The sequence below is a fragment of the Falco biarmicus genome, chromosome 6, assembly GCF_023638135.1.
Source record: "Falco biarmicus isolate bFalBia1 chromosome 6, bFalBia1.pri, whole genome shotgun sequence".
Taxonomy (NCBI): domain Eukaryota; kingdom Metazoa; phylum Chordata; class Aves; order Falconiformes; family Falconidae; genus Falco; species Falco biarmicus.
In genome coordinates this window covers 91,306,819-91,320,833 of record NC_079293.1, presented here as the reverse complement: position 1 = coordinate 91,320,833, position 14,015 = coordinate 91,306,819, and the positions used below count along the sequence as shown (strand labels likewise).

Below are 14,015 nucleotides of genomic sequence, written 5' to 3'. Positions count from 1 at the left end.
GCGGCCGAGTGCAAATGTCAGCTTTGCCCCATCTCACCCCAGAAAGTAGTTAGCACAACTGTTGTGGTGTGCTTCACATGGCTACCAGGGCAAAGTGAGAACCACAAAGAGAAGTGTCCTGGGGCCTGGTTGTGGGCCACAAGTTCCTCTGGGGGGGCCCATGGTGCTCATTGGTGCCGGAGGGGGGGGGGCATAGGGGCCTCTGGGGAGGCTTGGAGGGGCCATAGAGTCTTCCCTGCCCCTAGGAAGGCATAGGGGCCTCGGGGGGCGGCACAGTTGCCTCTGGGGGGGCTTGGGAGGCATAGGGGGGCTCTGGGGGGGGGCACAGGGCCTCTGGGGGTTTTGGGGAGCCCATGGGGGCCTTAGTGAGGGCGGCTGGGGGCTTCTGGGGCCTCTGGGGGGGCTCCATGAGGCTAGTTGAGGGCCTGGGGGGGGCATAAGGGCCTCTGGAGGGACTTGGCGGGCAGGTGGGGGTGTACAGGGGCCTCTGGGGGGGCAGTAGTGTTGCTGCGAAGGCGCTTAGGTCCTTTAGGTGAGCTGGGGGGTGCAGTGACTATGCAGGGGCCTTGGCAGCGGCTGGGGGGCTGGTTGGAGGGCACAAGGTCCTCTGGAGGGGCTTGGGGGGCGTCTGGGGTGGATGGGAGGCACAGGGGCCTCCTGGGGGAGCCCATGGGGGGGCCATGGGGCTGGGGGGGCCATAGGGCAGCTGTGCCCCCAGCCCGTTCCTCTATACTCCCAGTTCCTGCTGGTGGGTCCACAGAGGGCCCAGGTCGAGCCCCCTCCCCAGGTAAGGGGGGGGCCAGGACGGTGGACACGGTAAGGGGGCCGGGGGCGGCACTGACACACACACCCCAAGCCCCCCCGGCACCGCTGTCCCGGGCGGGGGGGGGGGGGGGCGCGCGAGCGATCCCCCAGCAGCAAACAGCCCGGGGGGGCTGCCCCACCCCCCTGGAGCAGGCAACTGGTGAGGGGGCGGGGGGGGACAGGATGGGGGCTATAGGGGTTAGGAGGGGCTATAGGGGCTATGAGGGAGCAAACCGGGGCTGTAAAGGCTGAGGGGGCAGGGGGGGCGGGGGTGCACGGGGGCGCGGGGGGGGGCAGGTGGTCGGAGGAGGCAGGGGGGCGGGGGACACGGGGGGGGGGCAGGTGGGCGGTGCGGGGGGGGGGCGCACGGAGTGAGCGGGGGGGGGCTCTCCGGGCAGGCACAGATTTGGGGGGGGAGGGGGGGGGTGGGGGGGGGTGGGCAGAGGGGGGCCGGCGGGAGGGGGCTGGAGGGGCAAGACCGGGGCTATAAGGGGGGGAGGGGGGGGGGAGGGGGCGGAGGGCGGCAGGGGGCCACAGGGGCAACCCCCCCCGGGGCCGTGGGCATGCCCGTGGCCGGCGGCGGGCCCGGCCCGGCCCCGGAAGGCGGGTTTAATTTCCGGCCACGCGGCGCCCCGGAGCGGCTGAGGCGGTGCGGGGCTTCCCCGGGAGCCTGGAAGGCTTTCGGGCCGGGCCGTGCGGCGGCGCGCTGGGTGAGCGGGCGGGCCCGGGCCTCCCCGTCGGGCAGCGGCCGGCCGGGGGGGACGTGGTGCCGGCGGCGGGCGGGCTGAGGCGGGAGGACGGCCCGGGACCGGCGGGGCTGCCGGCGGTTCTCGTCTCCCCGGCGGTGGCGGTGCTCAGCGGGCTGCTCACGGTGCCGCCTGTTTTTTTTCTCGGAGCTGCGCCGCTACCTCAGCGAGGAGGCGAGGAGCGGCGGCGGGGCCCGGGCGGGGGGTCGGCCCGCGGCGCCCTGCCGCCCCCCCGCCGCCTCCGGGTGCCCGGGCAGCCGCCGCAGCTCTGCGCGGGGCTTTGTCTTTCCCCCAGCCGCCGGCCGGGGCCGTGGCAGCGGGCTGGGGCCGCAGAGGCCGCATCGGGGCCTGCGGTAACGCTGTCGCAGGGGGGCGGCTTAGGAGCCTCTTCAGCCCCTGCGAGCGGGCAAGGGAAGGAAAAGAAAGCCGGCGGCGGGATCCCCACCCCTTTCCCCCCCACCGATTGCTGTCTTTCTTTATAAAGTATTACAAACGGGGGAAGGTGTGGGAGGCAGCAGCTCAGGTGTCTCGCTGATCCTGTGTCTTGACAGTCAGCTCCTGGGCCAGAGCAGCCGAGGGGAAGAGGCCTTTGGATTTGCTTCCCAGTGAAACGGCTCTCTTTTTTTTTTTTTTTTTTTTTTTTTCTTTGTACCTAGGTTCATCCGGAATTGTACGTTGACAAATCAAGGGGAGATAAACTGAAGATCAATCTAGATGTTACTTTTCCACATATGCCTTGTGCTTGTGAGTCGAACTGCTGACTGTGGAGGGATAACTTTTGCACTTGCCGAGGGCCCAGAAGTTTCCATCTGCCCGCTGCTTCCAAGTGCTGCGCTGCTGCTTGGGCAACAGCCGGGGAGGAATTGGTGGTGCCTCGTGGTTACGCAGCCAGGCCTGCTGGGCGCTTAAACCAGCGCGTCCAGTCGGGCAGTATTATTTTTCTACATTGTAAATGAGCCTGAGGCATAAACCCGCTTACATTTCTGTACGGCAGTGTACTTGGTCAGGGAGCTCAGTCGCACTGACAGAGCTGGCACAGAGTTCCCTTGGGACTCCAGACTTGACTGTCTTGTTGAAAGGCTCGAGAGCCTGCTTTGGAAGTCACTTGGCAAGGCACAGCTTTGCCGTGATTTTGGTACTTGAATTCTGACTGTAATGTCAATGCCATGTGTTAGCCTTTCTCCAGAAGTTATAAAAGCAGAATGAGCGTTAAGAATCTGATTACCTTTTAACTAAATTCAAAACAAAGTTGCGGGATGAAGTGAATGGAAGTCCTTCAAGTCTGACTGGGTATTACTGCTATGCATGTTATCCGCCTGTCTACCGATCGTTCCTGCCTCTTGTTCAGTTGTGGTAATTCCTTTGGGTAATGCGTTGGGCTCTAGATGTAGTGAATCTTGACTTCCTCCTGACCCCCCGAGGTGTTACCGGTCTTTGCCTTCCTTAATTTTAAAACGGTGTGGGAAGGCTAGAGAGACTGGAAGCCTCGGCTGTTGTGTGTGGAGAAGCTGTCGGCCTTCTAAGAGAGCATGTAGCCAGCAAGCGCATCGTGGTGCTTCGGTACCGAGCTGATACCACAGGCCTCAATCTTTTTGTGAAAAGAGATCACAAGGAAATGTGCTGATGTTGAAGGGGGAGAGGTGGCGGGGGAAGAGGTAGGAGGCAGCTTTCAACCAATTTTAGGCTTAACTCCTGTGTTCCTGAAAATGGTTCTGGGCTTTGAGGGGTTTGCTTTTGGCTTTTTGCCTTAAGCGCGTCTACCTTTCAGGGTAACGCTTTCTTGGAAGTTGGAAACGGTCCTTCTGGGACACCAAACCAAACCCTGTACCTGGGAGGGCCATTTAGCATGCTGCATTGTGCGTTTTATTCCGTCGGTCACTTGACCCTAGCCGTACACGCTCTCCCAGTTTGGCACATTCTTACCCTGCTGGCTGAAAGATTCTGTCTTTTCACTTCCTCAGCTTGTCACAGGCCATAACACTTGTGTGTTCATAGACCGCTTTCCTTGCTTACTGCTTTCAGATTTGAGCATCGATGCCATGGATGTGGCAGGAGAGCAGCAGCTGGATGTAGAGCATAATCTGTTTAAACAACGCTTGGATAAGGCTGGCAATCGTGTGACTCCAGAGGCCGACAGACATGGTAAGATGCTATTCTGCCATTTGTGGATGGATGCTCTCATAGCCTTTCCATCGCCGTATGCCTGCTATGAGGTTCATGGGAACAAGTGATGGCTGAATTCACAGCGTTTTAAACGCCACAAACTCTTGAAGAGTTTATAGGACACAAATCTATTACACTGGCAGATCAGACAAGCTCCTCTGTGTGTGTGTGTGTGTGTGTGTGTGTGTATATTATACTCGGTACTTTTGCGAGGCAAGTCTCTGCCTGGTCCCTCTGAAATTGGGACAAGGACTCATTGATGCATTTCAGGAGCAAAGCTGCTGTGTGAACGGGCTTTTCCTACTAGGAATCAAGCAGCTGGTCTGGCAAAACTTGACTTTGGTTGCATCTTTAAATCCTGGTAGGCTGGCAGATGGGACGAGCTGGTTAGAGGAAAGAGCCTCTCTCCAGGGAAGGCTCCGCTGACTTGACCCTTAAGCCTAAGCTATCATCTTACTGCGTTTATTTTGCGTGTGTCAATGCATACCTGATAAATATATTTCAGTTGATATATCAATAAGTTACAAGTTGGAGTAAGTGGTCCTTGGCTACATAAAGCTCTACTCTGCATTTTTTACATGTTATGACTTACTGTTGTACTTCAGTACAAACCGGGAACGATTCTGGTAGTGTTGCAGTCAAACAGTAATGCTGTCCTGACTTTGCAGTCTGCGTGTCTTCAGAACCTTTGGTCACTGCAGAGTATGAGCAAATGCCTCTTGCTTGCTTGCAGCTGGTACGTGGGATAACACTGCCAGTCCTGATGTGAGAGGAGAGTTCTGGGAACAGAGCGTGTGTTGGGATGTGAAGTCAGTACCATCAGATCTGGATTTTCCAACACCTGTACAAGATGTCTGAGAGGTCCCAGACCACTGAATTTGCCAGAGGGGCTAGCAGGTCCATTGAGCCTTGCGTCTTAATTCTGATTTCCTGAGCTGTGGCTTGGTTGGAGTGTCAAGATGGTGAGTGGGAAACACTTCAGATCTCTTTCATCAAGATGAGCTAAGTGTTGTCTTCTAGCTCCTACGGTACTGGCTTGAGTAGTGTTCCCAGTTGTCAGTACTGCATGTTGTACCTGCGTGAGCACCTGATCTTCTGTGTCTGCCCACCAGTGCTGAAATATCTCTTCCTAGGCATCCGTCCTAACACAGCCTCTCCCTCCACTCTCACCCACATATACATTTTTGGTCAGGCATCCCAGGGTGGAGAAACTGTCGTCTGTTAACCAGACTCGTAACTCCTTTGCTGAAGTGCCCTCGTGTGTTCCATCCTTTGATGCTCCACTACTCTACCAAGGAAAGTGCAGGCTTCTTTCAGACCTTGTTCCCGGCTTCTCCCAAGGTGTGTGCCACGTTGTCACGTGAAGCGGGGGGGAGGCAGCAGCAGTATGCAATCCTCTCAACCCAAGGTGTTTGATCTGTCTGTTAGCACCCCAGGAAAGCAGAGACCCTTGTTCCCGACCAGTCTGTCAGCATCCCAGTACAGGGACCCTTCACTGAAAAGTCCCACTGGATCGAAGGGCAATTCGACTGACTTGTTCAGGGTGGCACACTAGCAGCATTAGGGGGACCCCTCAGCAGGTCTTCCCACTTTGTTTGAATGTGTTACCCGCTGCCGGCAACTGCCAGCGCCCACAAAGGACTCACACCAACAGTTCACGGAATAACACTCTTTATTAATAGGAAATCGTGACAAATTAAGGTTCGTGATTGCCAGTGATAGGGACTGTCTGCAAAAACAAGCTTTGAATTATATACAACTAAACTACATACAACTAAATTATAATCGCTAATAACAGCTAGCATGAGTTAGTTATTTAACATGCATAAAACAAAGTTCTTACCCGATAGGTGTCCCTACGGGGGAGAAGACAGGTTCAGCCCATCGACGGATCCCAGAAGTTCTGATGGAGTCTTCCCTAATTTCTCCCTTCATCTGTCCACTTCTTATACTTCATAGTACATTGCATATTCATTTTCATACACAGGGTTAGTTACAAGTTTCTGGCTTCTAGTACAAATTAGTACGTATCCCCAGATAACACTGCTGAAGTTCTCTGCTAACTACGCATGCTCCTCAGGCGGGGTTTTGCCCTCCTTTGGTGGGGCTGTTTGAGTTGGAGGTTGTGATCTCCCGCTAAGAATAAGGCAATTATCTTTGTCTTATTTTCAACTAATTTTCTGTTGATGTCAGTGGATTGCAACACCTTATCATCCCGTTTCCTCTCGTAGCCAGAACTTTCCTCACTTGAAGGTTTCTTTCTGCGTAACTTAGGTAACAGCATTGTTTTCACTACCTGTTCTTTGTTTCTCATCCTCCCCAAGGCTGACTACCTTGGTGAGAAGTCCCTGCATAACAACTGTAGAGAGTGAGTCAGCTTGACCTAGCTTTGTGAACACTGAATCAGAGTTGGGTAATCGAGGAGTTTAGACAATCCCCCCCCCCCCCCCCCCCCCCCTTTGGACTTATTTCAGTCCAGGACCAGTCCATTTCCATCACATTTAGGCAGAGCTTGAGTGACTTTAGTCATGCATATTGTTGTTACTAACTGGTGTTGTGTGCCCAGTGAGGTGTAGTAGTACCTTGGAGGCAGGCAGCTTTGAGGTGGAGGTGTGTGTTAGTATTACAATGCGATTATTTCAGCTGAGGAAAGTAATTTCACCATAATGGTTGGCTCAGCCACAGACATCTCCTGGATTCTTCATGTGACAACTGGTGTGCAGCTTATCAGCTGTGTGGTGCCATCTGGTTCCCTTTCCTGCAGGGAGCACGACAGCCTGGCCGTGGTGTCTCCACTCCGCACCGTCCTCCGTCACCACTATCGGCATGCGCTGAGCTGCCAGGAGGTGTTGCTTAGGGCACTGTGGTGATACGGATTCTGTGCATGCCAGCCATCCTGAAGGCCATAGCTGTATTTTACCCTAAAAAAGCTTTCCGTAATGCTACGCTTCTGTTAGGACACAATTTTGTCGAATTCCCCCCCCCCCTCAAGGTGATTTTCCCACACACCTGCAGGCAGCAGGACTAATGTCATCTCCTTTTGCCTGCTTGGGCTTGGACTAAAATCCCTTCCCTGACTATTCTTTAGCTCTTCCAGCCTTTGAGCCTTCCCTTGGGCCTGGTTGATAGCCCTTTGCCATTTCACCCTGTTCACAGCCAGCGTGAGTCTAGGTACTGAATATCTCAAAGAATTTCAGTTACACGATAAACCTGCTTTTTTGTAAATTAATTTTAGCATTTTAATTGCTTTCAAAGGGAGCTTTGTGGAATCCTGTCCACATGGTGACCTAGCATAAGCAATGATGGAAAGATGCATCAGATGTGACCTCTGTGTCAGCTCAGTGTGCCTCAGACTGCATTTGGCACTCCGTGGCATGCTGCGCAGCTCCAGAAATTCATGCTAGGGAAAAAATGGGCAAAAATAAGTCACATAGAAACATGAGTTAGGAAGAAATGCTATAAATTAGGTATTTGTGTTGATTTGAGACAGTTGATCTTGCTTGTGGATCTTTGGGGTGTGAACTTGATGCTGAATGGCTCGTTTTTCATTTGACATGCATTGAATTATTTTAAAAGAGATAGAAGAGAAGCTTATGAAATAGAATAGGTTATTGAGCCTTCCTAAAATGCTCACAACAATTATGTATAAAGCCAAAGTGAAGGATGATGGAATAAAATTCTGTGCTTTATAAGTAAATGCAGTACAGTTAAACCTGATCCCCGGGCAGGGTCCTAGTTATTTCTGTTCTTAAAATCCAAAAGAAGTTTAGGAAGTCTTAGAGGTTAGTATTGTGGGAAATAAATGGCTCTTCCACAAAAAATTCCACGTAAGCAAGGCTCTTTGAACAATTCTTTTTGAAATCTGTTCTAACTACAGCCAGTTAGCAGTTTAATGTTGAAATGTATACTTGCTCTCCTATAAAGCAGTATTTCATTTGCATTTCAGTGCTGTGAGTCTTGACAAATTTGGGAAGAGCCCAAGGGAAATTTTTCATCCTGAGATACAAAAGGTAGGAGGTGACTTCTTTTTTTGTTTGTTTGGTTGTGGCTTTTTATTATTTTCTGGAAAAATAAGTTGTTACATATAAATGCTAGTGGTTTGTTTCTTTCGGTAGCAGGATAATAATGAGGAGCAGGGTTACAGTTACAAAATAAGCTGTCTTTATCAGTTGAACTGGCTACTTTGAAATTAAACAAATACATGAATACGTTACACGGGGGGTTGTGCTGTCTTCAGTACCAGTGTGCTAAAGATACTGTTTTGTTTACAGGATTTATTGGCTCTTGAAGAGCAAGAGGTAAATGTAAACTTTTCACTCCTAGCACTTACTTAGTGTCTTATAACAACTTAGATATCAATTGCTTATTGCAGTAAAAAAAAGTGGTATTTCTGTGCAAATATGAGATCAAAAATCATTTTAAGCACCGGCATAATACATCGTATTAATGGATGAGCAACTTAGTAATATCATAAAATTCATAATCTGTGATCAAAAGTGAATTATTAGGTATCTGCTACTTGAGCATGCAATGGAGCTGGTATGAAGTGTATATTCCCGTGTGTAGGACGTATACAAAAGATGTATAAAAAAGTCCTTGGAGGAAACATTATTTTAGGTCTTTTGATTGTCTGTTTATCCTATAATATTTGGTTTTATTTCTCAGGGACCTGTGAATTTTAAATTTGGAGTCCTTTATGCTAAGGATGGGCAGCTTACAGATGATGAAATGTTCAGCGATGGTGAGTTTTTCACCTTTTTCTCGGCTGACGGTTGCATAAAATATTGAGCTTCACTGTGAGTACAAACATTCACTGTCGTGACCCTCTTAGAATTCATCTTAGGAGCCTTGAAGATTTGTATATAAATCAAATTGTTACACTGAATAAACTGTTTCTTTTTCTCTAGTGTGCGTTCCCACAATTAAGTGGTGTGGAGCTGAAGGGGACTACAATGTAATGGTGATGGAGCCGTTTGGACCGAGTCTTGAAGATCTCTTCAGTTTTTGTTCAAGGAAATTTAGTCTCGAAACAGTCCTATTACTTGCTGACCAAATGGTAGGAACCTGCTTTGTTGATCTTGACGGTGCAGTATGTTGGAATATTCAGATTCCTTGAGAGATCAGAACCAAATACGTTGCTTCTGTAATTTAGAGGTGAATAGGCCTGTATCATTAAAGACTCAAAATTGGTTTTGTTTCTCTTAAATACAAAGCGCCCCATCTAAAGTGATTACAAAGTCTTGATTTTTAAAAAGCAGACTTGCACTGTTTGCAAACCATTTGTTGCACTGCTCAAAGACAAAAGAAATTCGCCCGAGAAAGTTTTGGGAAACAAACATAAAATAGACACGGGGAAAGAGCTGGAGAGGTTTATGTATTGTCTATCGAATTATATTCTCTTTAATGCCCTTACATTTTACAATAAAAAGTTTCATTACCTCTTTTATCATTAAGACAACGTTGCTAGTGTTTTTATAAGGAAAAAAGTGTATGCCTAGTCTCTCTCGAGTGATTTTTTTTTTTTTCCTCTTTATCTAGATTAGTTGAATTGAATATGTTCACTCTGAGAACTTCATCCACCGAGATGTGAAGCCAGACAACTTCTTAATGGGCCTTGGGAAGAAAGGCAATCTTGTCTACATAATAGACTCTGGTTTAGCAAAGAAGTATCGAGACTCTCAAACTCACCAACATATTCCATATCGTGAAAATAAAAACTCAACAGGAACTGACTGTTATGCATCCATCAACACTCATCTTGGAATCGGCAAGCTGGAGAAAGCAATACATAGAAACTTTAAAAGTGTTGATGCACATAATTTTAGCACAAGTAGATGTTGCTTTAATGAGGCATAGAGTATGATCCTTATTTATGGCACTTAACAGTGCAGTGTGCTTGGCCTCTTATCTCTTGATTGGGTGGGAATTGGTCAGATTGTAATTCTCAGGAATTAGCACGTTTTTTTAATAATTGCAAGGGTGATAGGCTTTTTCTTGTACTGGATGAGTTTATCATGGGCATAGTAACTCTCAGCTTTCTCTTGTTTTTCAAAGGGTTTTTATGATGGTCTTGTTGCACAGTCTTTTGTTTTTCCAGTACTCCTAATGAGTCCACTTTTTTATACTGTTGCAGAGCAATCTCGCAGGGATGGCTTGGAGTCCTTGGGCTATGTACTGATGTATTTTAACCTGGGCTCCCTCCCCTGGCAGGGACTGAAAGCAGCAACAAAGAGGCAGAAATAGGAACGTATCAGTGAAAAGAAAATGTTTACACCCGTTGAGGTTTTGTGTAAAAGGATATTCTTGTAAGTTACTTTTCCGCGGCACTAGGCTTACGTGTTCATGGTTTAGTGGGATTTCTTTTTGCTTTACACTGAATTCTACCAGTCTTTTTACTTGTCCCTCTCTTTTTTCCTTTTTTTTTTTTCTAAATTCCCCCAACCCCGCCCATGGTTGGGCGTGTCTGTGATAAAGATACTGTGCTTTGAAGACTGGGATCTTTCTGTTGATAGACCATTTCTAATTATCCTTTGTCTTAACTATTAGTAAACAATCATTGAGGTGCCCTCAATTCAAAGGGTAGCTTAGTACATCTGATTTGCACTGTGTTGTGTGTGCATGTGTTGGTGTTGGCTGGATAACTCTTGACGGCAAACAGCATTTTGAGAAACTACCCATTTCTTCATATGGGTGGGTACTGTTTCTTGAATTAATTAGATTGCACAGTCAGATGCACATATTGCAGTTGTTTCACTTGAGAATTGTCGTTCCAGGTTCATGTAGTTTGGCCTGCTGATGGTCAGCATCTGTGAGAGGTGTAAGAAACCCTCCTATATCCTAGCATCGTGCTTCAAAGCTTTTCTGTTTCTCAGTTTGGTATTCACGCCACAGTAATAATGAGGTGGTTTTGAGCCCTGCAAAATGGTACTTAAATCGATTTTAAAACTTGTTAATGTTAGCTGCCATCGGGGAATATTGTTGATCTTTCACAAAGAGTGCTGTCTCTATTCTGTCCACGCTCTTGGCTTCAGCAGCTAGGTATGACAATGGGAACTATAGTTTCTGTCATGGTTGTGTGAAAACTTACTGTCTTCGATGTGTTTTAACTGTCCCTTCATAGGTGTTCCTTTACATTCATTAACTGTGTTTTTTCTCTGGGGTTAACAGGCAGGAAAGACTAATCAACTTTTCTTGTGCTCTTCGTTAGAATTTCTTTCTTAACATAAATTACTAATATATAATTTCAGCCAGAAAGACTTGAGCTTGTTAGAGAAAATATGCTTTTCACTTTCCCAGTTCTTGCTTACTCCATAGCAGGTGAGATGCCTCAAATTGTTACAAGTTTTCATAGCTTGTGCTCTTACTGTGTTCATAATGTTAAAGTAATTCTTCCATAATCAAAACGCATCCTTAGATGTTAACCAGGTTACCAATTAAAGTCATGGTTTTCCCATTATTTTTATACCTTGTTCTTAGTCAGGAAAACTTCAAGTATCCAGGTCACATGGCAAGGTTACTAAGGAGAATTTTGATTTGCTAAGTGTAAGACTATAGAAAATCATTCATACCGCTTCTTACCAGGAGAACAGTAAAGAACAGCAGCTGTTTGTCCATACCCATTCCAAGTGTGTTAGTTTCCTTGGTAAGTCTTAAGTAAATGTGCTGCTGCTGTTCCTGTTTCAGGAAGTGCTTAGACCATACTCCTGGTAGAAAGCAAAGTTTGCTATGCAGATCTACTGATGTCTTATGTTAAGGACTACGGTTTTTATTTATAACTTGATAAATCAGTTTTGTTATTTTATTTGGATGCCTTCGTTTGCTAAGGCAGTGCTGCATCTGCGATCCCCACCTTTCGTCGTCTAGAGGAAGGGCTACTGCCTGTTGAACTCTGGGCAATGGAGATCTGCAGAAGTTACTCAAATAATGAAAGCTGCTTACTTCTAGGTAGAGTTCTTAAAGATGACTCTGCATTTTTATCTTTTTTTTAAAAATGAGTTCTGATTAGTTCGGTCTGAAACTGAAAACTAAGGCTGGGAATGTAGCTAATATGAATGAAAATTCTCTTACGGAAAATACATTTCTCCCAGAGAAATTTAATACTCTTAGAAAAATGGTAATTGGTAAGGATAGCAAAGTGTCACGTATATTCCCTACCTCCAAGGTATTGTCCACACAGTACCTAAATTTTTCTCATTAGAAAGGCTAGTGCTTTGTAACACTAAGTAATGAGGGTTTATTGGAGTAACAGCTAGCACGTCTACAAAATGGTTCATGAGACTTCAGTGTTTATAAGGAAATTATGTAAATTCAATGTCACACATTATTCGGTAGTTCTCCTGATTATGTGGAAGCGAATGCAACAGCTACAAACCTGCAAGTTGTGAGATGTTTGACAGTGATAAACGTTAGTGAGAGTTGAGCAGTCAGGTAAAGCCTATTCATATAAAATGGGCGTTACTGCAGTACTCCAAAACCCGATTAGGATGATGAAGTGGAGCCCATTGTCTCGTATGTGGGAACTGTATCTGTGGTAAGCAATGGTTGAGGAGGCTTTAGGTGTAATGGTGGAGGGGTTGGTGTGATGTCATAATGAAAGGGAGTAACTTCATCCTTGAATCTATGTGTGGTATAGTAATGAACAGAAATTGAGACATTATTTCATGTCATTAATGAGACAGATGCTGGAATATTATGCTTAGTTCAGTTCTCAGAATCTTAAGTTCTTGGAAAACTGTATGTAACACAGAGAAGAGGCATAAAAGTTGAGCTTGGGAAAACAGGTACAATGTAAGAGTTTCAAATCTCCGTCTTTCAGTTTGTCTGAAAGGTAAGAGATCATCTTAAGTTAGTTGGTGTAGTATTTTATAAATTGATTTTAACAGGAACTGACATTTATGCAAAAGACATATGTGAAGAACCTATTGCTTAACACTAAAACCATTCACATTTAAAAAAAAGTGAAACTGAGGTCTAAGTGAAGGCAGTTAGCCACTGGAACAACTTCTAAAAAAGTAGAACATCTGTCCCCTTTGCTTTTGCATCAAAACTGGATTCATTTCTAGGTGGTGTATTCAGGTCTAAATTAAGCCTAAGTTACAGGTCTCTGAACTACAGCGCAGAGAAACCCTCCATAGACAGCATTCTCAAATGAGAAATAAATGCACATATGACATTAGGCATTATATGTTGGTGATGTGGTAATGCGATGGCTGTTTAACAATGATCCTTCCTCATCAGGAGAAACAGCATTTCTCTTGTTTGGAGATGCACAGCTTTGAAGTCGACCCATTTCTTCAGCCAGCTTACATTTTTCTGGACTCTTCAACTTCAGCTATGGCAATTAATCTAAAAAGTAAGCATCATATCTTTCCCTTTTCACATACGCAAATACAATTTTTAAAAAACACTGAAACAACCAAAGCAAAGCGAAGCCAGATACCGTTAATGATATTCACAGAGGAGGAATGTATCACTTAGTCCTCAGAGCAGACTTCAGGGGACAGAAACAGCAAACAATCGTTACCAGTATTTATCCTAGCTAGTGCTAGCCAAGTGGGAACGCCACATTCTGTAAGAGTATTTGGTGATACCAAGGGTCTGCTAAATGGCATTTTTGCTTCCTCCTTTCATCCAATTCAGTCACCATAATTCAGAAAAACCTGCTCAGCTGTTTTTCTTTCTCAGCATTTGTTATTATTGATTCCATTCCTATAATAAACTGTGCAGTCTGTTAGATAGATTGGCTGCAGTACCCAATTTTTTGTCGCCAGGTGGCAGCAGCGCCCCACCAGCCCTGTGCTGAGCACTGGCCGGGCGAGCACTGGGCCGGGTCTCAGCCCAGTTTACACCACCGGGCCCCGGGAGTGCTCGCTGCGGCTGCGGGGTGCCCTTCCCCCTGCCCTTTGCCCACTCGCAGCCCGGGCATTCACACTTATTGCCTCCGTATGCAAAAGCATCTACGTGCCTCAAGCATTTCAGTCCTTTGCGTATGATGCGCTGTGTTTTGCTGTGGGAAATAGGGGTGCATTTGCTCTGTTTGCATTTGGAAGCATCTGTTGGTAACAGCAAATTTAAATATATATTTTTTTAAATAGAGATTTTGCAGGAGTGCACTTTTTGAGTAGGACAAAGCGAGTGGTGTGAATGTGGCTTAGGAAAAGCTCAACAAGGTTTTCCCCTGCACAAGTAAGCCATTATGAGCTGTTGCACGATTTAACCTCTTGAGTTCACAGCCCTTCCCTGTGATGGGAAAGTGAGCCGTTACCGGAATGAAGGGGTGCAGAGTACGTGGCAGGGCTGGAA

The 14,015-nt window shown here is 47.0% G+C and overlaps 1 protein-coding gene across 4 annotated transcripts; it reads left to right on the top strand.

Annotated features, from left to right (window-relative positions):
- Nucleotides 1-2,305: 2,305 nt before the first annotated feature.
- LOC130151083 (GTPase-activating Rap/Ran-GAP domain-like protein 3) lies at nucleotides 2,306-13,448 on the top strand. Of its 4 annotated transcripts, XM_056342792.1 has the most exons (6): nucleotides 2,311-2,916; nucleotides 7,660-7,723; nucleotides 7,985-8,011; nucleotides 8,379-8,454; nucleotides 8,621-8,769; nucleotides 9,252-13,448. In XM_056342792.1, the coding sequence occupies exons 1-6, from the start codon at nucleotides 2,852-2,854 to the stop codon at nucleotides 9,258-9,260; spliced, it is 390 nt and encodes a 129-aa protein (XP_056198767.1). In that variant the 5' UTR covers nucleotides 2,311-2,851; the 3' UTR covers nucleotides 9,261-13,448. The 4 variants fall into 4 exon arrangements, with proteins under 4 accessions (XP_056198764.1, XP_056198765.1, XP_056198768.1 ...); XM_056342789.1 differs by lacking the exon at nucleotides 9,252-13,448 and having other exon boundaries at nucleotides 2,306-2,916; nucleotides 8,621-9,244; XM_056342790.1 differs by lacking the exons at nucleotides 7,985-8,011; nucleotides 9,252-13,448 and having other exon boundaries at nucleotides 2,309-2,916; nucleotides 8,621-9,244.
- The last annotated feature ends 567 nt before the right edge of the window (nucleotides 13,449-14,015 follow it).